Genomic DNA, 25229 nt, shown 5'->3' with positions numbered 1-25229 from the left:
TAGACTTGGGTTTAAATCCTGGTGTGGCTCCTTATCACCTAGGATGCTACCAATCCAGCAAGTTCTAGTGAGTCTAATGCTTGTGTCAAGCTCTCAGCCCATCTTGCCACACACTAAGTGCTCAGTAAATAGCAGCAGTTCTTCTTATCATTGGCACAAGTACTATTGTTACTCTGGCCTCTCCCCTGGGGCCTGGTCCACACAGGGCCTGTGTTAGAGCCAAACCAAACTGGCTAAAGGTGGCTACTCCTGCTTCCCCAGGTCACAAAGGCTGGGTCTTTCTCTGTCTCTCCCTAGCTTTTCCAGTGTTGTAGGTTAAATGTAGGGGCTCAGGTTCCAGCCTCTGGGAAAGGAGACACCATGTCCAGGCTCTGTTTCCACCCATTGTTGTAGAGAGCATTGTCTTTCTTCCATGGCCTCCTCCTCCCCACTCAGGTTCCTAAGCCCAGCTGCTGCAGCCCCTCTCACCCATGCCTGAGCAGAGGAGGGGCCGCTCCCTTGCTTGGAATCCCTTACCTAGTAGAGCTGTGAGAGACATTTGCTTTCTTGTCTCTCATTTCATCTTTTTTTAGCCTTGTGACAGTCCCGTGGGGCAGATAGAGCAGGGAGCATATCTCTCTTTTACAGAAGGGGAATCCAAAGCCCAAAGAGGTTCCTCAGCAAGGACTGTGGTGTAGGTCTCATGACTCCCAGGCCAGTGTGTCTCACTAAGCTGGCTCCGGCAGGCCCTGGGCAGAGTAAGGCGGAGAGAAGAGGCTTTCTGGAAAGTCAAGAAGGTTCAGGGGGATTTGAAAGGGTTCTTTCCCAGGATATTCTGGAACCACTGGTAGGCAGATTCTTTCAGGGGGAAGCCAGGGAAGTTTACAACATGTCCACTGGGTCTAGGGAGAAAGGTTAAAGCCAGGGTATGGCTCCAGGCTACCTTTGGGACTGGGCTGACCCAGGCCTCCGGGCCGTTCCTGAACAGGGAATGGGAGGGTGGCCTTCCTGCTTTGTGGGATGTGCACTGCTGACCATTGGTGGCCAGGGCTGAGGCCACTTTGCCCAGGGAGAAATGGAGGCAGGAGGTGTGGAGAGACTCCAACACGGGCCTTGCAGGGGTGGTGGGAGTCAGGTCCTATCACTGTATCCAGAGAGGGCTTAGGTCTAATCTATGCATGAATTCAGAACCCTGGCTTGGCCGCTTCCAGCTCTGTCACCTGGGGAAGGGTAGTTACCATCTGAGCCTAATTTCATCTGTGGATGATTTCAGAGATTGAGTGGAAGGGGCATGGCTCAGGAAGCAGCTCAGTGCTGCTGCTGGGGCTGCCACCATCTTCCCACGGGGCTCCCAGGTGGGAAGTGGGGGATGGCCTGAGCATTGCAAGTCATTCTGCATCCTTGCTCCCCACCCCACTAAATGCCAGTAGGCTCCTCATTGCAACAACCAGAAACTTCCCTGTCTCCCCAGTGGGCGGGCAGCACTTTCCCCGGGCAGGAGCCTCTTCTCCCCATCGTGTGCCCTGCTCTCTGACCCTAGTCATGTGCTTCTTCCATAACTGCTTCTGCCCCGCCCCAGTCTCTCCACACTGACTCTGGCTACCCCATCCCTAAGCTCCCATACAAATCATCATGGGGTGTTGAGCCCAGGTTCCTGCCTCTGGGATATCTCAAGCCCGGCTGGCATGCACTAGATGCTCGGAATGTGGCCCCTTGTTCAGGGCCAGCAGAGACAGACTCTCCCCCTGAGGCGGGCTGGGCAGAGTTGGGAAGAGGAACGACACGGTGATTAACTTTGAATGTCATGCATACCTGTGGCTCAGGTGTCCAAGGCGCTGGGCATGGAAAAGGGTGGCAGTGCCCTTGGAAGGGGCATCAGGTTGCCCCCTGGCTGAACGCCTGGGCTGACATATCCCCTGGGAGTCTTGGGAGGAGGGAGTAAGATGCTGTGCCTGGTGGATTAGTGGGCAGAAACCCAGGGAGGTAGGACTATGGGAAACTGGGCCAGGCTGCTGGCATCTTCTCCCAGCCAGCCCAGTGCCCTGACTGAGGAAATGGGGAGGGGAGGGAGCAGGCCGGGTGTGTAATGGGGCAAGCCTGAAGCATCTATGACAGCTGTCTCAGTGGGCAGCCATGATTCCACTCTCACCATAACCCTTCATTTTGTTCATCATTTCACAGAGACCTTCACACCCATCACCAACCCCATTTGACAAAGATGGTGGCGGGTTTAGAAACTGAGGTCATTATACAGCCAGGAGGGGGAGAAGGTAAGGACAGAAACTTCCTTAGCTCTAGTGATTCACTTTAAATGAGTGATTCACCTGTCCTGCATAGCAGTGGGGACGTACCAGGGAGGTCGTGGCAACTGCGCCCTGAAGTGGTTGGGGAGGGTGTGGTGCTGGGCCGCGATGGTTGATGGCTGTGCCTAAGCCTGAGTGAGGAGCGAGGTTTTGCTCCCTGTGTCTCCAGCTCTGGGTCGATGGACACAGCCACATCGTGTGGCCCGGTTTCAGAAGGAGGGGGAGACAGCTGGTGCTGAGTGTCAGCCTGGTGGCTGCTCAGCCGAACGCCAGCAGCCAACCTCAAGAGGCACAGTCTGCTATGAGGCCCTTCCCAGCCCCCACAGAGCCAAGCGGGAGAGCCAACCCCAGGAGAGAGGGGGTACACTATTTGAGGGTCACTACATGGCTTCCAGTTTGTGCTAAGATGGTGACGGATGACTGCTGGCCCTCACTCCAAAGTCAACCCTGGAGAAACTACAGCAGCCAGAGGGGAATATAGATTCTGGAAGCAGCAAACACATAGACGAAAGAATGTGAGGAGGCGGAGGAGGCCGCAGGCTGCTCGAGCTGGTGTGTGTGTGAGAATAGGGCTCCCAGCCCGGCCACGTGCCGAGGGGACGGGCAGGGAGAGGGAAGCGTTGTAAGTCCTCTCACTGCTCCTGGGCACCCCTGTGGGATGGTGTCGCCTGCTCCTTTGCTGATAAAATTGTGACAACAGCCCAGCTGGAGTGAGGATTGAGAAAAATCATTGTCAATAGACCAGCAGCTCACGTCTTTTCTGATGGCACCCCCAGAGCTGTTGCTGAAAATCCAGACTGTCTTCTGTTCCCTATGCTTCCCCTCAAGGTCTGGAGATGGTGCCCTCACTCACGTGGGGTGCTTGACAATGTTTTCCTGGTGACTGGGGCTCCCACCTCAGTGCCCGGGGCTGCCCTGCTCTTCAACCCCTGGGGACTGACACAGACTGGCCTTTGCGACGTCCCCAGCACTCGCCTGCCTCGTTGGGCCCTCAGCTGGTGGCTCACATTCAGGTCTACAGCACCTGTGGGCTCTTTCTCCACAGGGAATAACAGGCCCAGACCCAGCAGGGCCGTCGAGGTGGGCCAGGTTGCTGTTCCCCGTGTCATTTGCACACGGGCCTCACCTGTGCAGAGGTTTCTGGGGGGAACATGCGGGAGGGAGTTCCTGCACACCCTCCTTACCACCTCCTTCAGGAAGCAGCTGAGAGGTGAGGGGCTCAGAGTAGGCCGGCGCCTGGGATTTGGGGCCAGTGTGTGCCCACAAGAGGCAGCGAAGGGTGGTTGTTCCCCTCTGGGCTCAGGGCTGAGGGAGGGGGGAGTCTTGGGCCTCCTACCTCATCAAAGTCAGCCACATCCTCACAGTTCTCCAGGACCCGAGAGTAGAAGGATTGCCCTGTGGGGAAAGAGGAAATAAATTCTAGGGTCAGAGCTGTCCAGACGACGACCGTGGGGTCAGACCTCCTCATCCTGGGAGTCGTCCTAACAGCATTTGACTTGTCATGCAACATGGGACCTCGTGGCTTGCACACCTCTCCCAGGGCGAGGCCAGTCCCCATGCGGCTTCTTCTCTGACCCTCTCAGCAGCCTCGTGAGGGAAGAGGGTCAAAGGCCATGAGTTCCATGTTAGGAACGGGAATGCTAAGGCACAGAAGGCCCAGGCTGGTCAGAGTGGCCGTGGAAGCGGACCTCAGGCACTCTTTTCCACCACGCTCTTCCTCCACGGATCTCTCAGCCTCCTCTGCAGCCTCCTCAGCTCTGCTGGTGGCTCCGGGCCCTGCTGCCCTGAGCAGAAGCCTGGTATAGGGGGCGTAGCCCCTGCCTGCCGACAGGGATCTGTGAAGCCCAGCCTCCTTCTGCAGCCACCCCAGGGGCTCCTGCCCAAACCAGGCCCCCAACAACAAGTCAGCTCCCAGACAGCCATTCCCCGTGGGCCAAGGGCCTTCCCCTTCCACCACTGTCATGGTTGTCCATCTTCCTGTCAGCCTTAGCAGAGAAGACGGTCTCTGGCAGTTCCCTCCCGGGCTCTATTCCTGCCCCCACTTTCCCCACTGGCATGGGAAGTAGAGAGTGTGTGAGATGGACACACATTGTCCCAGGCTCCCCCATCCATACGCCACCCAGTAGGGCATGTTGGGAGCACAGAGGTAAAGCTGCCCTCTTTGCTAGTCCAGTTGGAACTGGCCCAAGATGTGGGGAGAAATAAGTCAGGAGAGAATCGAGGGCAGGTTGAGGGGGCTCCAACGTGTGGGAAACACCAGCTAGTTCAGTTCACTTTGAGAAACAGCCGCTGGAGTCTCTGATGTTCCAGGCCATGTCCCGGGGCCTCGGGATAGAGGATGGACCAATGACAAAGGCACAGGCTCCCACCCACAGGTAGCTGATGGTCTAGAAGGGAGGCCAGGAGCCAACAGGGCACCAGTGCAAGGGAAACACTTTTTTTTTTTTTTTTTTTTTTTTTTTTTTGAGATGCAGTCTTGCTCTGTTCCCAGGCTGGAGTGCAGTGGCACGATCTCAGCTCACTGCAACCTCCACCTCCTGGGTTCAAGCAATTCTCCTGCCTCAGCTTCCTGAGTAACTGGGATTACAGGCGCCCGCCACCATGCCCAGCTAATTTTTGTATTTTTAGTAGAGATGGGGTTTCACCATGTTGGCCAGGCTCGTCTGGAACTCTTGACCTCAAATGACCCGCCCACCTTGGTCTCCCAAAGTGCTGGGATTACAGGCGTGAGTCACCGCGCCATGCCTCCAGTACAATACCATTCAGTACATACCCCAAGGTACAATTTCTCACAAGAAACAGTAATGGTACAGAGAAGGGAGGATAAATACTGTTTTAGGGATGGGATGGAACCACAAGAGAAGGGGTTGTAATTTCTGTGAGGAGAAACCTAGAGACAGGATGGGTTAAAGAAAAATTTGTTGCTTAGAATTAATTTATTATCCTGTGTCAATTCCATGGTAAGGGAAAAAAGGCAGCATGTATATTACAACTCCATTAATTAAAAAAAAAAACAAAACCCAAATTATATGCATATATTTCTTCTATGAAGAGACAAACATCTCAAACCATTGAAAGTGGTTACCCCCCTGGGTGCAGTGACTCACGCCTGTAATCCCAGCACTTTGGGAGGCCGAGGCGGGCGGATCACCTGAGGTCGGGAGTTCAAGAAGTGCTTGACCAACATGGAGAAACCCCATCTCTACTAAAAATACAAAAATAGCTGGGTGTGGTGGCACATGTCTGTAATCCCAGCTACTCAAGAGGCCGAGGCAGGAGAATCGCTTGAACCCAGGAGGCGGAGGTTGTGGTGGGCCGAGATTGCGCCATTGCTCTCCAGCCTGGGCAACGAGTGAAATTCCATCTCAAAAAAAATTAAATAAATAAAATAAAAAAGAAAGTGGTTATCCCTGGGGAGGGAGAGTGAGAAGATACTGAAAGCAGCATACTTTGACGTGAGCCACTGCGCCTGGCTGAAAGACCAAAAAAACAAAACAAAACAAAACAAAATGTGAATTTAAATTTTTTTTCAGTGACCATGCTTGATTTTTGTAATTGAAAGACAAACACCTTTTTTGTTTGTCTTGAGACAGAGTCTTGCTCTGTCACCCAGGCTGGAGTGCGGTAGTGTAATCTTGGCTCACTGCAACCTCTGCCTCCGGGGTTCAAATGATTCTCGTGCCTCAGCCTCCCACGTAGTTGGGATTACAGGCATGCGCCACTGTGCCTAGCTAATTTTTTTACTTTTAGTAGAGATGGGGTTCTGCATGTTGGTCAGGCTGGTCTCGAATTCCTGGCCTCAAGTGATCTCCCACCTCGGCCTCCCAAAGTGCTGGGATTATAGGTGTGAGTCACCGCACCCAGCCGAAAGACAAATACCTTTAAATCTCCACCAGCATAAACCATTTCATTGAAGGGCTGTCTCCAGGTTGAAGCCATTCCTATTTGGGGGTGAGTTTGGGTTGTCACTGATGAAGCCCATGGCACGGGTGGAGCAGACTGTGCTCCTCTCCCTACAGAAAACCTGGGAGCCCGGGCTAGAGCGGCGTCAGGCCAAGGAGGTACTGGAGGGGTCAGAGCTCCTCTGAACCTTCCCTGTGATGGGTCTGGGGGCTGGGCAAGGAAGGGGGCTCAGCAAAGCAGGCTCGTTCCCTCTGGGAAATGATCTCTCTCCTCTGGCATTGGTGGCCTCATCTGTTTAGTAAGAGCTCTCCAGGGTCCTAGCAACTTTTATGACCCAGGAGCTAGTCCTAGTTCAATGCAGAGCTCCCCTCTGACGAGGGCCGGGGGTGGCGGGGTCGTTGATGTCAGATCCACTGAAACAGAGAGTGTGGATGCAGTCTGAAAGGGTGTGTGTTCGTGTGTGTGTTTTGGGGCGGGGGCAGGTGGGGAAGGGCTGGCTGCATCTGAGATAAGGAGGAAAAAACCATAAAGCAGAAGCTATCTATACAGCAAAGAGATGTGAAGTAAACATGATGGGAAAGAAAGAATGTTTAGCACCAGCCAGAGACATAAAAAACAAAAAAATCAACAAGAAATATCTCAACAACAAGCCCCCGGGCAATCAAGGGAGGAGAGGGAAAGTGCCTGAGGTTTGAGCTTTTAATTTTCCCCGCAGGTAACACACAATATAAATTGAGAATCAGCTGAGCATGTTTGTGTATGGGGGCTTCCCCTAAAGACCTGCTGCTCTGAATAACCAAAGACCTTTGCATCCTAGAAGATTTTAATAAGCCTCGGATATAGCTGTCCTGCGGGGTCTCTTGGAGTGAAAAATGGAGCAACCCAGCGGAGGATTGGGAGTGGGTGGGGAGGGGCCCTGCTCCAAGGTGGTGTCAGATTCACATCTGCAGGAAGCACCGAGGCTCAAACCCTCCCCTGCTTGTGCATTTTTCCATAGCTTTGTTAGAGAGGAAGTAAAATACGTGAAATCAGCCATTGCAGAATTTATACATCAGGGTTCTGTTTCGAAATGTGCTAAAACCTCATTGATTTAGGCCCTGGGGATTTAGAGATGGTGAATATTCTCAAACATGATGAGCTAAATTTACCTCTAGATATTCTTTTTTAAAAAAGGTTTGCTGAAACACATCAATCATACAGAAACAGTGGAAAGGCCAAATTATTAAGAAAACAAAATGTCCTTCAGCATTTTGGAAGAGCCGTTTCAGGAGGGTATGTACAAACAGTGGCTGGCAGTATTCAAGTGGTTCTGTTCTGTTCACTGGAGCAGAGCCAGGGGACCTCCATCATCTGTTCCAAGTGATCAGGGGGATGACTAACCCCATCTCTTGTTTCAAGTTCATTTCCACTTCACATCTACTCCATTCAGCGTCAGTCTTGTTGACATTCCAGCTTCATTTTAAATGGCTTTCAGATAAAACCATTACAAATCCCAATATCCAATCACCTTTCTTGCCACAGGGAAAATGGAGAATAAAGCTTGAAAGAAAATAGCCTCTTCCTTGCATGGAAAGGCTGTTGTGGATCGAGTGAGAAGGAGGTTAGATGGGGAAAATAGAACAGCATCCTCCTTCCTTCTGAGGCAGCTGCTCCTGGGATAGCTGAGCTGTTTGGTTTGAAATAAACTCCTCCCTGAGTCAATAGATGGAGTATGAATAGCAGAGTCTGTGCTCAAAGTGTAACAAGCGCCATGGTATCAGATATACCCATTTCTCCTTTCACCATTTAAAAATACCCACACGACAGATCTTCTCCAAATGGAGACGAGCTCAGTGCTTGTTTCAGAAGCAGGATGGCATGTTGGCCTTTCATGGGACATGATTTAAGGGGACAAAATGTTCCATCTGCACAAAATAGCTCCCTCTTCCAGACAGCTTACCCTGCTAGGGCCACGCCTCTGAGAAAAGGCAGGTGTGCAGGGACACGGCTGCCAGCCCATGTGTGTTCATTCATTTCCACAGGCAACCAGGGCTTTCTTGCTCCTGGCTTGTGTGCCATTTGGCCTTCACAGAGGGGAGTTGTACTAAGATCATTCAAATCTGAACGATGCCTTTAAGAGCGTATTACAATCCAGAGGGAGATATATCAGACATGGAAAATTCTGCCGATGATATAAGGCAGAATTTTGTCATTGGCATGCAAAAAGTGTAAATAAAGTGAGAACACAGGAAAAGGAGCAATGACTCTCAATGTAATGGATTAAAGAGGCATTGCAGAGGCACAGGCATTGACGCTAGAAGACCAGAAGAAATCTGGATATTCAGAGAGACTGGGAAGCAAGGAGAAGGAGGGAAATCCAGGCAGAGAGAACAGTGTAAGGAAATGTTTGAAAGCGTAGAGCAGAGAGTAGAGCCCCCAAAGAGCTGGACACAGAACAGGGGAGTCCCGATGGTGAAGGGAAAAGCAAAAATGGTCTGCCCTCAGGGAGCAGCCTGTGGAAGCAAGACTGGAGAGGGGCTGGGGTCCCGAAAGGGCAGAGGGTGAGGTGGTGGGCCATCCGAAGGGGAAGGAGAAGGTCCTGGGACTGTTTTCAAGGACGTCATGATTTTGCCAGGGCCCAGCCCACTGGCCTGTCTCCCAGCAGTGCCCGCCATTGCTATTGTCCCTGTGGGAACTGAGAAATAGAGTAAAACTCTGCTGGTGACTCAGACCTGGGGCTGCTATTTCCTCGCGTTATTTAAAATCAGCAAAGCCTTGTTGTATGCACTGCCTGGGCTGGGCTGTATAAAGCTCAGCAAATAGTCCCATTCCCTCCCACAACGCTCCCATGTCCTGGCGTCTCCTCTCCCTCTCTTCCTCTACAGCGACTCTCTGAGTGGTGGTCCTGCTGTATTTTCTCTCTCCCCACTTCAGATCAATCTGTTCATTTTGAAGGACAGATACTCCCATGGAGCACCAGGAAGCAGGGCCCAAGCACCCCTGCGTGCAGGAAAAAGCCAGGCCCACTCAGGTGTGCGGTCTGGCACAATGGCCCCTGGTCTGGAGGCCTGGGAGCTGGCCATCCATCCCCTTGGGGTCTCAGACTCACCATCTGTTAGCTGGGGGTCATTATCCTGGACCAGCCTGTGTCCTGGGACCATCACGAGGATGACAAGAAACTGTTGTGGGAAAGTCTAAGTAAAGCATCAAGTCCTTTACAAGCACGAGGGGGCGTAGGATAGAGGTTAAGGCTCTTGGGCCAGAGCCCCTGAGTTTAAATCCCAGCTGCCTCTTCCTAGTTTGCGTGCCCTGGATGAAGCTAATTAACTTCTCTTTGCCCTTGTTTCCTCACCCTTAAAATGAAGGAAATAATAATGCTTACAACAGCATTTGGTGCAGTTTATCCCTCAATAAGAAACAGCTATTCTCAGTCTACTAAATAGTCTTGTTTCTCCTTCATTCTATTTTGTTTTGAATTTATTTTTTTGAGACGGAGTCTTGGTCTGTCACCCAGGCTGGAGTGCAGTGGCGTGATCTCCGCTCACTGCAACCTCCACCTCCTGGGTTCAAGTGATTCTCCTGCATTAGCCTCCTAAGTAGCTGGAATTACAGGCGTGCGCCACCACGCCTGGCTAACTTTTTTTGTATTTTTAGAGAGACAGGGTTTCACCAGCATGTGGCCAAGCTGTTCTCAAATTCCTGACTTTAAGTGATCCTCCTGCCTTGGCCTCCCAAAGTGCTGGGATTATAGGCGTGGGCCACTGCTCCCAGCTTGCTTGTCCTTTAGACCTTTAAGTTATGTGCTAAATATAAAAATGGCTTCTTCTATTATGAATCACATTTGTAGCTTATTTTTAGTAGCATGTAATCAGAAATAATTTTTTCCTCATCTTATATAATATTTTTCAAGTTTTAGGTATTTTAGATGTGAGTCTCTCTTCTTTTTTAAAACTAGGTGAAACTTACAGTCGTGGATCTTAAGTGTAAAATTCAATGAGTTTCAATAAATGCATTTCCCTGTATACCGCCACACAATCAAGACATAGAACATTTCCATTTGTTCCACATGTTCTCTCATGTCCCTTTCCAGTCGATTTCTAGTCCCTTAGTAACCAGTGCTCTGATTTCTAGCACCAAAGATCAGTTTGCCTGTTTTAAACTTCACATAAATGGTATCCTACAGAATGTACTTTTTGTGTGTCTGGCTTCTTTTGGTCAAGGTAATGTTTTTGTGATTCATCCATGTTGTCGCATATATAAGTGACGTATTGATTTTTATTGTAGAGTGATAGCCCGTTGCATGCCTATACCACAACTTCTTGGTCCATTTCTCTGTCGATGATAAACTTTTGGGTGCTTCCAGGGTTGGGCTATATGAGCAAAGTTGCTGTAAACATTCATGTGAGTCTTTTTCTGAAAATATAATTTTATTTCTCTTGAGGAAATTCCCAAGAACAGAATGGTTATGTCACAGGATAGGTACCCTTAGCTTTATAAGAAATTGCTGGCCGGGCGCAATGGCTCATGCCTGTAATCCCAGCACTTTGGGAGGCTGAGGCAGGCAGATCATGAGGTCAGGAGATGGAGACCATCATGGCTAACACGGTGAAACCCTGTCTCTACTAAAAATACAAAAAAAAATTAGCCAGGCGTGGTGGTGCGAACCTGTAGTCCCAGCTACTCGGGAGGCTGAAGCAGGAGAATCGCTTGAACCCGGGAGGCAAAGGTTGCAGTGAACCGAGATCGCACCACTGCACTCCAGCCTGGGTGACAGAGCGAGATGCCATCTCAAAAAAAAAGAAAAGAAAAAAAAGAAATCGCCAGATAGTTTTCCAAGGGGATTACATCATTTCACACTCTTATCAGCAATGTAAAAAAAATTTCAGTTGTTCCATCCTCATCAACATTTGATTACTGTCAGACTTTTACATTTTAGCTATTTTAGAGCATGTGAAATAGTATCTCTTTGGAATTTTGATCTTCATTTCTCTAATGACTTAGGATGTTGATCACATTTTCACATGTTTATTGGCCATACGTCTATCTTATTCTATGGAGTGTCTCTTCAAGTCTTTTGCCTATATAAAAAATTTCATAATTTGTCTTATTATTATTGACTTATAGGGGTTCTTTATATATTCTGGCTACAAGTCCTTTGTCAGATAAATGTGAATATTTTCTTCCTGTGTGTGACTTGCCTTCTCTTGCCTTCTTAAATGTAATTTTTTTATGAATAGGAGTTTTCAATTTTTTTTACTCTGTGACTAGCCAAAGAGAGTTTCCAATTTTTAAGAAATGCAAGTTTTTAGTGAAATTTATTTCTTATGTTTAGTCTTTTAAAATTTTTCTTTAAGAAACCTTTGCCTAACCCAAGAATACAAAAACAGATGTTCTATATTTTCTTCTAGAAGCTTATAAGTTTTTAATGTTTAATTCTATAATCCATCTTACATTAATTTTTGTGGATGGTATGAGGTAGGAGTTTGGAGTTCATTTTTTCTCCATATAGATACCTAGTTCTAGATATCCAACACCTTGATTGAAAATCAATTGATTTTATATGTACAGGGTTTATTTCTGGACACTATTCTGCTCCATTGGTCTATATGTCTATTCTTAGACCAATGCCACACTTTCTTAATTCCTTTAACTTTATAGTTAGACTTATAATTAAATATAGTTGACCCTTGTACAACACAGGGATTAGAGGTACCAGCCCCTCATATGGTTGAAAAGCTGCGTATAAATTTTGACTCCCCAAAAACTTAGCTACTAATAGACTACTGTTAACCAGAAGCCTTAATGATCACATAAACAGCCAATTAACACATATTTTGTATATGTATTATGTACTGTACTTTTACAATAAAGTAAGCTAGAGAAAAGAAAATGTTAGGAAAAAAGATAAGGAAGAGAAAACATGGCCAGGCGAAGTGGCTCATGCCTGTAATCCCAGCACTTTAGGAGGCCGAGGCTGGTGGATCACTTGAGGTCAGGAGTTCGAGACCAGCCTGACCAACATGGTGAAACCTCGTCTCTACTGAAAATACAAAAATTAGCTGGGTGTGATGGTGCATGCCTGTAATCCCAGCTACTCAGGAGGCTGAGAAAGGAGAATCGCTTGAACCCGGGAGGTGGAGGTTGCAGTGAGCTGAGATTGCGCCATTGCACTCCAGCCTGGGCAACAAGAGTGAAACTCTGTCTCAAAAAGAAAAAAAAAAAATCCACATATAAGTGGACCCATGTTGTTCAGGGGTCAGCTGTGGTGTGAACCCTCCAATTCTCTTCTCCATTTTCAAGGTTGCTTTAGCTATTCTAGATCATTTGCATGTCCACATAAATTTTAAAGTAGTTTTCAATTTCTACAAAATAGTTTGTTGTGATTTTTATTAGGATTGCATTCAGTCTATAGATCATTTTGTGGAGAATTGTCATCTTAACAATTATGAATCTTCAGTCCATAAACATAATCTATTTTCTACATGTTTGGTTTTTTTTTTTTATTTCTCTCAGCATTTTGTGTTGTTTTGTTTTTAGGGTGGAAGTCTTTCCTGTCTTTGGTAAAATTAATTTTCTTGTGTATTAATCATATATCCTGAAAACTTGCTAAATTCACTCATTAATTGTAGTAGCTTTTTAATAGACTCCTTAGGATTTTCTACATAACCAATCAGGTTTTCTGTGAATAAAGATAGTTTTACTTCTTCCTTTCCAATCTGCAGGAGTTGTTTTTACCTTGCCGCCTTGTACTGGCTAGAATTCTAGCACAGTGTTGAACAGAAGTGGTGAGAGTAGAAAACTTTGCCTGACTCATGATCTTAATGTTCAATATTTCTGAATTAAGTATAATGTTAGCTGGATGATTTTTATCAGATTGAGGAAGCTCCTTTTATTGGTAGTTTGCTGATAGTTATTATCATGAATGGGTGTTGAATTTTGTCAAATGCATTTTCTGCATCTATTGATATAATCATGAATTTTTTCCTTTACTGTGTTAATATGGTAAAATATTTTGATTTTCTACTTTTAAATTAACATTGCATTCCTGGGATAATACTCACTTGTCATGATGTGTTATTCTTTTCATATATTGCTATTCAGTTGGCTAATATTTTGTTAAGGATTTTTACATCTGTGTTCATGACAGATATTGGGCTGTAATTTTCTTTTTGTGTAAGGTCTTTGTCAGGTTTTGATAATATAAAATGAATTGAGATGTGCTCTTCCTTCTCTATTTTCTGAAAGAGTTTGTGTAAGATTGTTATTACGTTTTCCTTTAAATGTTTTCTACAGGCCGGGTGTGGTGGCTCACACCTGTAATCCCAGCACTTTGAGAGGCCGACATGGGCAGATCACTTGAGGTCAGGAGTTCAAGACCAGCCTGGCCAACATGGTGAAACCCTGTCTCTACTAAAAATACAAAAATTAGCCAGGCGTGGTGGCACCTGCCTGTAGTCTCAGCTACTCTACTCGGGAGGCTGAGGCAGGAGAATCCTTGAACTGGGGAGACAGAGGTTGCAGTGAGCTGAGATCGCGCCACTGCACTCCAGCCTGGGTGACAGTGCGAGACTCCATCTCAAAAAAAGAAAAAAAAAATGTTTTCTACAATACAGCAGTGAAATCATCTAGATCTGAAGTTTTCTTTGTGGAAGGAAGTTTATTGTCATCATCATCATTGTTATTACAAATTCAATTTCTTTAATAGATATGGAGGCTCTTCGGATTTTCCATTTCTTTTTCTGTCAGTTTTGGTAAGTTGTTTTTCAAAAGATTTATTCATTTCATCTGAGTTGTAGAATTTATTGAGGTAAGTTATTTGTAATAGTCCCATATTTTCCTTTAAATGTAATGATATTCCCTCTTTTATTCCTGATATTGGTAATTTGTGTTTTCTTGCTTTTTATTTTTGATAAGTCTTACTAGGGTTTATCTATTTTATTAATTTTTTTCAAAGAACCAACTTTTGGCTTTATTAAATTTCTCTGTTGTCTATTTTCTATTTCCTTCCTTTTATACTGTCCTTGGGTTTAATTTGGTGGGGGGTGTTTGATTTTTATTTATTGAAATATAATTCACATTCCATAACATTCATCCTTCTAAAGTGTACAGTTCAGTCGTTTTTAGTATATTCCCAAGGTTGTACACCCATCACCACTATCTAATTCCAGAATATTTTCATCACCCTGGAAGGAGACTCCATACCCGTGAGCAGTCACTCCCCATTCACCCTCCCCACAGCCCTTGACAACCACAAATCTCCTCTCTGTATGGATTTGCCTGTTCTGAGCATTTCGTATACATTCATGCACCACATAACACCGTTTTGGTCAACGACCACTTGGATATACAACAGTGGACCCATAAGATTATAATATTGTATTTACTGTATCTTTTCTATGTTTAGATACACAAATACTTACCATTGTACTATGATTGCCTACAGCATTGAATACAGTTATGTTCTGTACACGTTTGTGGCCTAGGAGCAGTAGGTCATACCATGTAGTCTAGGTGTGTAGTTGGCTATACCATCTAGCTTTGTGTAAGTACACTCTATGATGTTCACACAATGACACAATCGCTTAATGATGCATTTTTCAGAATGTACTCCTATCACTAAGCGATGCCTGACTGTAAATGAGGTTATACAGTATGTGGTCTTTTGTGTCTGGCTTCTTTTATTTAACATAATGTTTTCAGGATTTGGGTTTAATTTGCTTTTCTTTTGGTATCTTTTTAAGGCAGAAACCTAGATTACAATTTTACACTTTTCTTCTTTTCTGCTATAAGTACTTAAAATGATAAATGTTAATATGTTGTATTTTCATTATAATTCAGTTTAAAATGTTTCATAATTTCTCTTTTACTTCCTTCTTTGACCATAGGTTAAGAAAGGCATTAATTTCCAAATATTTGGAACTTTCAAAGGTAATCTTCTTATTATTGATTTTTAGTTGAATTCCTCTATGGTCAGAGAACATACTCTGTAAGATTTCAGTCTTTTGAAATGTATTGAGACTTGTCTAATTGCCCAGCATATGGTCTATCTTGGTGAGTGTTCTGTGTGCATTTAAGAAGAATGTATATTTTTCAGTTTTGGGTGTGTAATGTTCTAGAAATGCCAGTTACGTCAAGGTGGTTGACGGTGGTATGATTTTCCTGTCTAGTTGTTTGTGATTATCTCTTGTAATAACACTTTTTTCCCCGTGAGAAACACATCTTCAATTTTATAATGACAGTTGATGGCATGGTAGAAGAAAGAAATTCAATTCAAAGAGTTGTCCAAGAAAGCAGCTATTCCTCATGTTTCTTACAGAGTGTACTCTCTGAAAATCACCAATGACTCACAGAGCCAGACTTGGGATACTGCAGAGTCCCTGGGCCTCCCACTGGAAAAGGTTACCCCTTCCATTTTCCCCATTTCTCAGCTAAATGGAGGCCCCATGGAACTCTAACCCTTTATTATCCACAAATTGTACTAAAATATCATTTCTACCTCCACTCATGTATTTCCCCTTAACCCACCCTGCTAACCTCCAGGTTTACACTATGGAAACTTAGGCTTGGGTCAGGGATTCATCTGAGAGGCAGGGGCAGGGCAGGGATGATAAATCCCATCTGTCTGGCTCAGCTCAAACCCTTCTTCCAGGTCCTCACTCAAACTCTGACTTTGCCCTGCAACTGATTGAAAGTGCTGGTTCCCATTTTTCAGACCCTGGCACTGAGGCAGGAAGGGCCTGTGGTATTTGTCTTTGAGACTTGGACAGTGCCACCCACACAGTCATCAACTGCTGGGTCCTAGATTCTCCTGTTACGGTGACAGAGGAGCTTGTGGTCCCAGTGATCCACAAGTGTGTAGAGTACCCATTCTGTGCCAGGCACTGGGAATACAATGAGGTATAATGGGAGGGTGACTCTTTTACTCTCCGATAGGGTAAAAATATTGTTGAAACTGCAGTCCTGACTTTATCTTAAACTTTGGCTGAAAAAAAAAAAAAGCCAGTGGGTGAAAACTCATCTCCACCTCAGCAGATTAGCCCTTCTGCTTTGAAGTAAAAGAAAATAAAATAGAAACGAGGACTGTTGAGGCAGCGTCTAGCAGGTGGATCAGTTCAGACAGAAAGCGGTCAAGCGGTCTAGGGTAAAAATGATCACATGATAGTCCCTGTCTCCGGAGCCTTTTCTAGAACTGTCACCGATAGAAATGGATCACTGTCTGGTGCTGCCTGGATGGCCGGCTGCAGGGGGGCCCCTGTTGCTAACTGATCACTGCTCCTGCACCCACAGGCGGTGTTCCTTTCTCCCACTTCTATGCCAGGTCTGTCCTGTGCCAGGCTCCATGCTGCTGCTGGGAAAGCAGCCAAGGGGCCTGGCCCTCAAGGCGCCCACCTGGATGGCAGTGGCTCCAGGTGTTTCCACCCTGATGTCTCCATGTTTGCCAGAATTCAGGGTGTCAGCAACTGGCAGGAGTCTAGATGAGAATCAACTAAGGCCCTGTACCCCAAATCCCTGGGTCCACGGTGGTCCCCAGGACCACAATTGACTCTTGCCCTGCCCTCTCACTCACTCCCCCGATCCCAGCGCCGCTCCTTCCTCTGTCATGGTGCCTGCTGAGGCACTCAGCCCTCCGCCTGCCCCGGGCTTCCTCCCCAGTGTCCCTGCCCGCAGTCCTCACCTCTAGAGCCTTCTCTCCAAAACAAGATCTTAGCATCCCATTCTCCTGCTAAGAGTGTGACACAGAAGTCCCTCCGTGTTTGGCTGCGTCCCCCATGCCCTGCCTTCCAGTCTCCCCTCCACACTCCCCTGATGCATCTCCACACCACCACGTCTGCACTAGTGTTAGCCCCTCTGCCTGGGATGGAGCCTTTCATGGCTTATTTTTCCCCCCTTGAGACAGAGTCTCGCTCTGTCGCCCAGGCTGGAGTGCAGTGGCACAATCTCGGCTCACTGCAGCCTCTGCCTCCTGGGTTCAAGCGATTCTCCTGCCTCAGCCTCCCGAGTAGCTGGGATTATAGGCGTGCACCACCACGCCCGGCTAATTTTTGTATTTTTAGTAGAGATGTGGTTTCACCATGTTGGCCAGGCTGGTCTCAAACTCCTGCCCTCAAATGATCCCCCCCGCCTTGGCCTCCCAAAGTGCTGGGATTACAGGCGTGAGCCACCATGCCCAGCCCTTTCATGGCCTTTGTTCCTGCCAATGAGCTGCGACCCTTCAAGGGCTTCTTAAATACCGCCCATTCCTCCTGCTCAATAAAAACTCCTGACTCACTTCCGGGCTCTAGGGGCCAACTAGGAGCCTGCTCCTACCTCCCTTCCCATCTGCCCTTCCTCCTTCCTCAGTCTTCCCCCAACTGACTCTGGCTCACGCACTGGGGTGGCTTCCCCCCATCCTGGGCTAAGTGGGTTTCCTCACCACGAGCTGCCTGGGCACCTGTGCCTCCCTTCCATAAAGCTCCTCATGATGATGGGTGCAGTGGTCATCTTCCCCCTTTGAGGACAGGAACCATGTCTGTCTCATTCCCCACCATCCCCCAGTGCGTGGCACATGGCTGCCCTTCAACAGAATGAGTGGATAAATGATTAAATACCTGATTTACAAAACTCATTAAAATGAAGCTTTTAATAAATTGGAAAAAAATTATGACATTGGTGAGACAATTAGGAATTTGATGACTGCCTGATTAGTGGATAGTACTAAGGAATTGTTATTAATTTCTTTAAAATGACAAAGTATGTGGTATTTATTTGAGCTCTTATCTTTTATAGCTATGTACTGAATATTTACAGATGGAATGGTATGGGGTTTGGGGTCTTCTTCAAAATAATTTGGGGTGGGGAAGTAGGATGGGAGGCAAATGAAGCAAGATTGGCCATGAATTGATGGTAGCTGAAATTGGATGGGACAACATAGGGCCATGATACTGTTCTCCCCACTCTTGTATGTATTTGAGAGTTTTTTTATATATAAAAAGTTAAAAAAAAAAAAAGATAAGGCCGGGCACAGTGGCTTACACCTATAATCCCAGCACTTTGGGAGGCTGAGGCAGGCAGCTCACATGAGCCTGGGAGTTCAAGACCAGCCTGGGCAATATGGTGAAACTCCATCTCTACTAAAAATACAAAAATTAGCTGAGCATGGTGGTGCGTGCCTGTAGTCCCAGCTACTCGGGAGGCTGAGGTGGGAGCATCGCTTGAACCCAGGAGGTTGAGGTTGCAGTGAACTATGATTGTGCCACTGCACTCCAGCGTGGGCGACAGAAAAAAAAAAAATGAGACCCAGGGATGGGAGTGGGTGCGAGAGATGTGGCTTTCACATGATCGGTAAAAGTGGCTAAGATAACCAAGACTTCCCAATTCAGAGAAATGATTTGCAAGTCTGTTCTCAAGCACATTTCCAGCAGCATATTCCTGAGGGCTTTTGCAGGGGAAGGCAGTTTTACAATCATTTCCATTACATGAAAACACACTCTTCCTATCAAAGCAGAAGTCTGGGGAATTTTCTGTGTGCTCTGTCTGCTGTTCGCTGGTGTGCAATGGCTTGCTCTGGGGGAGGGAGGAGGGGTGAACATTCACTACCTGGGGCATTAGGCAGAGAAGATTTCCCTCAGGTGTGGTGAGGGGGTCTGAGTGTGCTGTGAAGAATGGAGGATGCAGGGGGCATATCCGTTAGGACTAAAACAAAAGCGCAGGGCTGTGTCCACAGCCAGCCACCGGCTGCCAAGGTCATTGTAAGGGTCCCCTCTATTGCTGCCTTCAGCAGGGACAATGCCAACCTCACATTCTCCAAGAGAGGGGGTGCTAGGCTGGACCACAGCCCACAGACAGGCCTAGGCATTGCAGGAGCATTTCAGGGGTGGGTGCACTGGGTATTCTGCCTCCTTTACCAGGGGCGGCAGATAAGTTTCCAAATAGTAGCTATATTTATCATCAAGAGGGAGGGCTCCCTCATTTTACTGGGGAAAACAAATCTAATGTGGAGTCAGAGGTCGCGCCTGCAGCCAACAGTAGGGGGACATCTTGTCCCCAGTGCCTCAGCTGCAACCCTTCCCTGCACAATCACTCAGCAGGCCCATTGCTCCTTTCCTAGCTGGTCTCCCTCTTCTACTTCCTATAGCCTCTGCTCCAGCTACATGGTGTGGCTTCCCCGACATGGAACTTGGCTGCAATTCTCCTCCTCTGGCCTCTGGTCTGGTCAGTCCCTCACCCAAAATGACTTCACCTTCCTCCATCACCAATTCCTCACTTCCTGCATCTCCATAGGTGCAAACAGGGGCAGTTTTTCCAGACCCAGCTTAGGCGCTTCCTCCTCCTGCTCCTTTTCCCTCGTCTCTGTAGCTCTAAGTAAGCTGTCATCCTCTGAACATTGTTGCGATTTACCCCCACCGCTGGCCCTCCTGTATGCTGCACTCCTTTCACCTCTGTGTGTATGTTTCTTCTCCTCTGTCAGATGGTGAGATCCTGCCCCATGTGTGGTCGCAGTAAGGCTCGGAAAGAGGCATGAGCCACCACGCCTGGCCCTTTCATGGCCTTTGATCCTGCCAATGAACTACGATCCTTCAGTGGCTTCTTAAATACCACCCATTTCCCCTGCTCAATAAAAACTCCTGCCTCCCTTCTGGGCTCCAGGGGCCAACTCAGAGCCTGCTCCCACCTCCTTTCCCGTCTGCCCTTTCTCCTTCCTCTGTCTTCCCCTAATTGACTCTGGCTTACACATGCAATCCCTCTTGCTTCCCACCTATGGGCTGGAGCTGAGCTTGCTAATATTTGTTAGGCTTGACTGGGCGCAGTGGCTCACACCTGTAATCCCAGCACTTTGGGAGGCCGAGGCAGACGGATCATGAGGTCAAGAGTTTGAGACCAGCCTGGGAAATATGGTGAAACACCGTCTCTACTAAAAATACAAAAATTAGTCAGGCATGGTGGCGTGTTCCTGTAGTCCCAGCTACTCCAGAGGCTGAGGCAGAAGAATCGCTTGAACCCAGGAGCTGGAGGTTGCAGTGAGCCGAGATCGCACCACTGCACTCCAGCCTGGTGACAGAGCGAGACTCAAAAAAAAAAAAAATTGTTAGGCCCCTCTGGAGCCCTAGAAGATTCTCTGGGCTAGGGAAGTTGATGGAAGGAGTAAGAGCCAAGGTTCTTGGTTCTTGGCCCTTGAGGCCTCTTCCAGTCCCTCGATCCTCCTTGGATAGAAAGTTCTGGGGTGGGAGCTCACAGTTGGGGAAATGGAGCCAAAGAGTGGCAGTGCCACAGTGGAAGAACTCAAACCCATGACACAGTGAATCCCTCAAAGACAGAAACCATGTCTGATGTCTGTCCTGAAGATGCTCAAAAGCTTGGGCAGCATGCAGAGGTGTGGCCAGTTTCTGAAATGCAATGTACCTTGGCAGAGCAGTAGGAAGAATGTGTGCAAAGTACTGCTAGAGGAGTACTTTGTGTGCAAAGTACTACTCCTTCATGGAGGAGGTAGCATATGAGCTGGGCCTTGAAGGATGAGCAGAATTAATGGGCGTTCTCAAGGTGGAGGGTGGTCATTCCAGGCAGAAGAAATATGATCGATGTCTCAAAGTTTGGAGGTGTAAAAGGGTGTGGTATCTTTTGGGAATGGCTGGAAGTTGAATGTAGTGGGAACATAGCAGGGTGGGAATCAGGGGTAGGGTGGGAAGAAGAGTAAGAATGAAAAGGTGGAGGGGGATGCCCTGCAAACCTTTGTGCCAATTTCCAGCCACAGTGAATTATGTGGAAGCCAGGTCCAGCCTTTAGATGTTCTTATCTCACACAGAAAATCCCCAAACCTCATGTCTTGGCAAGAAGGCTCAGGGGATAGAAAGAGAAGGGAGACATCAGGGTTGGCCCTGGACAGTCTGTCACTTGGTTCCCTTACAGTCCAGGTCCCCCAGCCTTGGGGCTCAGCACTGGACAGAAGGTTGGACTAGAAGAACTTTGGGACCCTTCACACCCTGCGTTCTGTGGCTCTGTGATTGATGTAGGGAACTATCTCAGGAGTTGATAAAGGAAATACCTGAAGCTAATACTTCCTCTCTTTGAGTAGCAACCTGTGGTCAAGATGGCTCCTTCTCAGATAGCCCACTCTTGATTACTCCTGGGAACTGCAGGCCTCTGAGCTAAATGAGGACCACTGTCTCCATTTTGTTAATGAGAAACCCAGCTGAGCCCTGTGGCCTGCAGGCACAATAGAGATTCGCCCAGGACTCCCTATCTCCTGTCTGACCCAATGGGATTGTGACTCCTGGAGGGCCAGGCTGGCCCCTTCACCTCAGGGTCCCAGGCCTGTGCACAAATATCAGTATGTTCAGGAAATGCATGAACAGGGCAGCACCAGCTTAGGAGCAGCCAGGGGCAGTAAGAACTAAGAGCTAGATACAGAACTGGCTGGGAGCACTGAGCGAGGGGCCGACTGACCTGAGGGCAGTGGGAAAAGAGGTGGCCACGGGCAAAGCTGGTGCACACCCAGCCAGATGAGAACAGGAGTCTCGGGGGTCTGCCTGCCTGGGTTCCTGCGGAACATCTCAGCAGAGGCTCCTACAGAGCAGAGGCCAGGCTCTCTGCCTGCTCCTGGCAGACTGGAACCCCTTAGACGTGCTTTCCTCTTCCCTTTATATCTCACATGGGGCCCTCTGCTGGTCTGGAGAGAAGATACCTCAGGGGCCAGCAGCTGCTCCCAAGGAGAATGGGAATGGCTGCCTCACAAACACATCGGCCATTTGAATACTCTTCCCTCAAACTCTTCCATACCTATGGTTTCCCTGAAGCAATCTAGTGAAGTGAGTGTTATTATCATGCCCATTTTACAGATGAGGAAACTGAGGGTGAGTGGCAGAACCCAGGTAGGATCTAGGGCTTCTGACTCCATATCCAGAACTTTTTCCACGATAGACCAGCAGGGCTCTTTCCTTAGTGTCTTGGATGGCACAGCACAGAAGGTCAAGCCATATTTCAACCAGCTGCTCTGTCCTACGTAGGGCCACTGCCAATGGGCACAGCTCAGCAAGGGCTCCCTCACCACCTCCCCCGGCATTGACTTTCACTCAAAAGCCTTGGGGAGCCTGGGGCCAGTGTCTCCCTCTGCGTGTTTACCAGTTTCTTGTTTCCCCCTGCAGAGGACCTGCTTGGCCCCCAGTGGTTGCATGTGCTGGGAGATGCTAAGGAACATTGTAGAGCGGGTCCATTCTCTCTGAATTGTGGTCAGTGTTGGTCTTTTGGGGCGCCTACAGCTGTCAACTGCTAGATGACACAGGTGAGCGACTGAGGCATCTTTCGTTGTAATAAAGGAACTTTCTGGAAACTGCTTGTCATCTGCCTATTCCTGCTGCCCAGCCCCCTTCCCCAGGAGCTCTGCCCATGGCCACCTCCTGCCAATGTGGAGCTTGGAAGCGATTTCTCCACTCAGTCCAGAGAGCAAGGGTTGCAAATAAACTAATTCCTGTGTGGTCAGTGAGGCTAAAGGCCCAGCCCTTCACTGCTCCAAGGAGAAGATGGGTGTCAGACAAGGTGCTGGCCCCCAGGTGGCCCAGGAGCAGATAAAGAGCTTGCAAGATTGAGTACTCAGGATGAGGTCCTGAGAGCTGGGACCACCGTGCCTCAGCCCCTCCGTGAATGCCACGCACAGTGTTCTACCCCAGAACCTTGGTTTCTCGGCCTGCAAGTGGGCCTGTCCGGTGCAGCCTGGACCGTTCCAGCACAGCTGCAGCAGGATGGCAACCTGTAGCTTAACCGCCCCACACTATGCTGCCCATGGAGCTCAGGGCCACATTTCACAGATGAAAGGACACATTTGCTTTTTCTAAAGCCAGCATGAGCCTGCAGGTGGCACACAGAGGGAGATCCAGGGTGCTGCAGAGAAAGCAGTCAGTGGGTTGGGGTGGGAGGCAAAAGGCAGCCCAGCCCACACCTCCCTCTCCCTCCTGCCTGACCTCCGCCTGCCAGCAAGGCCACTGCCATCACCTCCACCCCTGCCTGTCCCTATGAACACAAGCTGCAATGTGGGCATCCCAGGGCCTCTGGGTAGGTGATGTGGGTGCCCCAGGGCTCTTGCTGGAATGTTCTGCCAATGGTCTCTCCCATCCCTTCCAACAGAGGTGCAGACACTGTGTCCAGCCTGGGCCCCAAGGCTCACTTTGCTCTTTAGTATAGGGGGGTCCTCTCTGCCCTCTTCTCACCACCTCGTCCCCATCCCACTCTCAGACCCCTCTCTCGGGAGAAGGGGCCATGTCTAGTGAGAAGCACCCCCAACCCTCAGGGCTGGGCAGCAACCACGTGGAGAGGCAGAGGTGGGTGGTGAAGGACAGAGTCAGCCTGGCCCTGCCTTTCCCCACTTAAAATGCTCAGGGGCTCCGCTGTCCCCGGGGTCAGGTCCAGCCTCGCCTCCTTGCCCTGCTTGGCTCTCTGGCCTCCGCTCCTGCACCCTCTCTGAGCTGTAGACACATGGAACCTCTTTCAGTTCCAGAGTTTCAGCTCCTCTCTCAGCTCTGGGCACACTGTTTCCTCTGCCTGCTCAGTCCTTACCTCCTCTCCTAGCTCCCACCTGCTGGTCCTTCGGGTATCAGCTGAGTGTTGCTTCCTCCGGGAAGCCTTCCCTGACCACCGGTCACCAGCCTGGGTGAGGGTGCTGCTTCTGTAGCTTGCATGCTGCACCCCCACCTTCTGTCTCACATACCTGTCCTGCTTGTTCCACGCCTGCCCAAGAGATGCAGGCTCCTTGGGGCTGGGGCTGGGTTGTGCTCAGCTCTGTGTTTCTACCCCTATCCTTGGGACACAGTAGATCATGATAAATGGTCGCTGAATACAGGAGTGAAAAGGATGAGAAAAGACCAGATAGAAGAGAGGCGAGGGGCTCCCAGGGTTCCCGCCCATGAATAGATCTAAAAGAAGCCAACAGTGTCCCCCATCACTCTGGGGCCCAGGGAGCTACTGGCTGCCTGGTTTCTCCCAGTCACCCTGGGTGTCCCAGGCTCCATACCCAGCCCCCACCCTGTGCTCAAGGAAATCAACCTGCAGGAGAGGGAGAGAGAGAAGGAGGGGGTCCTGGGTCTCCCTGAGCTCAGGGATGTGGTCCTCACTTCTGCCTCCCCAGGCAGAGGGCTCTGTGCCCTGCCCGGGCACTGGCATGTTGGCAAGCACAAGGAGACACAGGCATGGAAGAACAGGGGACCCTGATTTTCCAGAAATCACAATGGCCAGTCAGTCCCGGGCAGATGACTACCTGTGAAAAGGCTCGTCGCCCCAGCCCCTGCTAGAACTTTTCCCACCCATCCTCCCAGCCCTGTCCTATCCCCGGCCACCTCCAGAGCATGGGCTGGTCCAGCTCTCAGAGCTGGCGTCCCTCTGAGACAGGGGCTTCCCTACCTCGGAAAGTCACTTTGGCGATCCGGTCGCCCCTGCCCCGCAGCTCCGAGACTGTCTTGAGGTGGATGAGCAAGGCCATGCTGGTGTGGGCTGCCTGGCACTGCCAGGCGGGAGCAGTGGGAAGGAGCTAGCCGGTGGAGCACGGCTCACACGCCTCTCTCTTCTCTGCGGCTGCCTCCTCCTCCTCCTCCCGACCCCCCTCCGATGCTGCCCACAGAGACCAAGGCAACCAAGCCGAGCTAAGCTGCTCCTGCAGCGACTCACAGAGCCTCACAGCCCCCGCCCCTCCAAGTTGTCAGCCCAGCGTGTGTGTATCGGTGTGTGCGTGTGTGTGTGTGTGTGTGTGTGCACCCAGTGTGCAGCCTGGGAGTGCGGCAGAGTTGGAATTCATTATTCAGCAGCCGCCGGCTCCCAGATAAAGCTCTGTCCAGCTTCAGGTGTCTTCTCCCAGCTCCTGGAAGGGAGGTTCTGCCCACCCCTCTGCAGGGCTCTGCTCCCTGCTAAGCAAGCCCTGCCACCAGTGGTGGGCACAGAGGAGTGGGCATGAGCATAGGTAGGGTGGATGTGGGGCGGGGGGCACTCCCACCCACAGGGGCACACTACAAGAAGAAGGGAATGTATTTGTCCACCTACGCCCACCTCTTCCCTGCTGGAGACTGTGCCCCCAAGAGGCTGGGCCCTGAGCCCTGCCCTGGGATCCCT

The 25229-nt window shown here is 49.2% G+C and overlaps 1 protein-coding gene across 4 annotated transcripts in view; it reads right to left on the bottom strand.

The window, feature by feature from the left end:
• Positions 1-24791, bottom strand: part of OTOF (otoferlin) — a 101642-nt gene extending 76851 nt beyond the window's left edge. For 2 of the 4 annotated variants that reach the window (XM_055108146.2, XM_008952428.4), the window contains exons 1-2: positions 24528-24768; positions 3619-3677 (exon numbers count right to left, since the gene is read on the bottom strand). In XM_055108146.2, coding sequence (XP_054964121.1) covers positions 3619-3677; positions 24528-24606 — 138 coding nt within the window. In that variant the 5' untranslated portion in view covers positions 24607-24768. Of the gene's footprint in view, positions 1-3618; positions 3678-24527 lie in introns of all 4 variants that reach the window. The other 2 variants (XM_034952792.3, XM_034952791.3) reach the window with 2 other exon arrangements.
• Between the last annotated feature and the right edge of the window lie 438 nt (positions 24792-25229).

This window comes from Pan paniscus, chromosome 12 (genome assembly GCF_029289425.2).
Source record: "Pan paniscus chromosome 12, NHGRI_mPanPan1-v2.0_pri, whole genome shotgun sequence".
NCBI classification, from domain to species: Eukaryota; Metazoa; Chordata; class Mammalia; order Primates; family Hominidae; genus Pan; species Pan paniscus.
The sequence above is the reverse complement of the archived record's forward strand: the minus strand, read 5'-3'. Positions and strand labels throughout refer to the sequence as shown.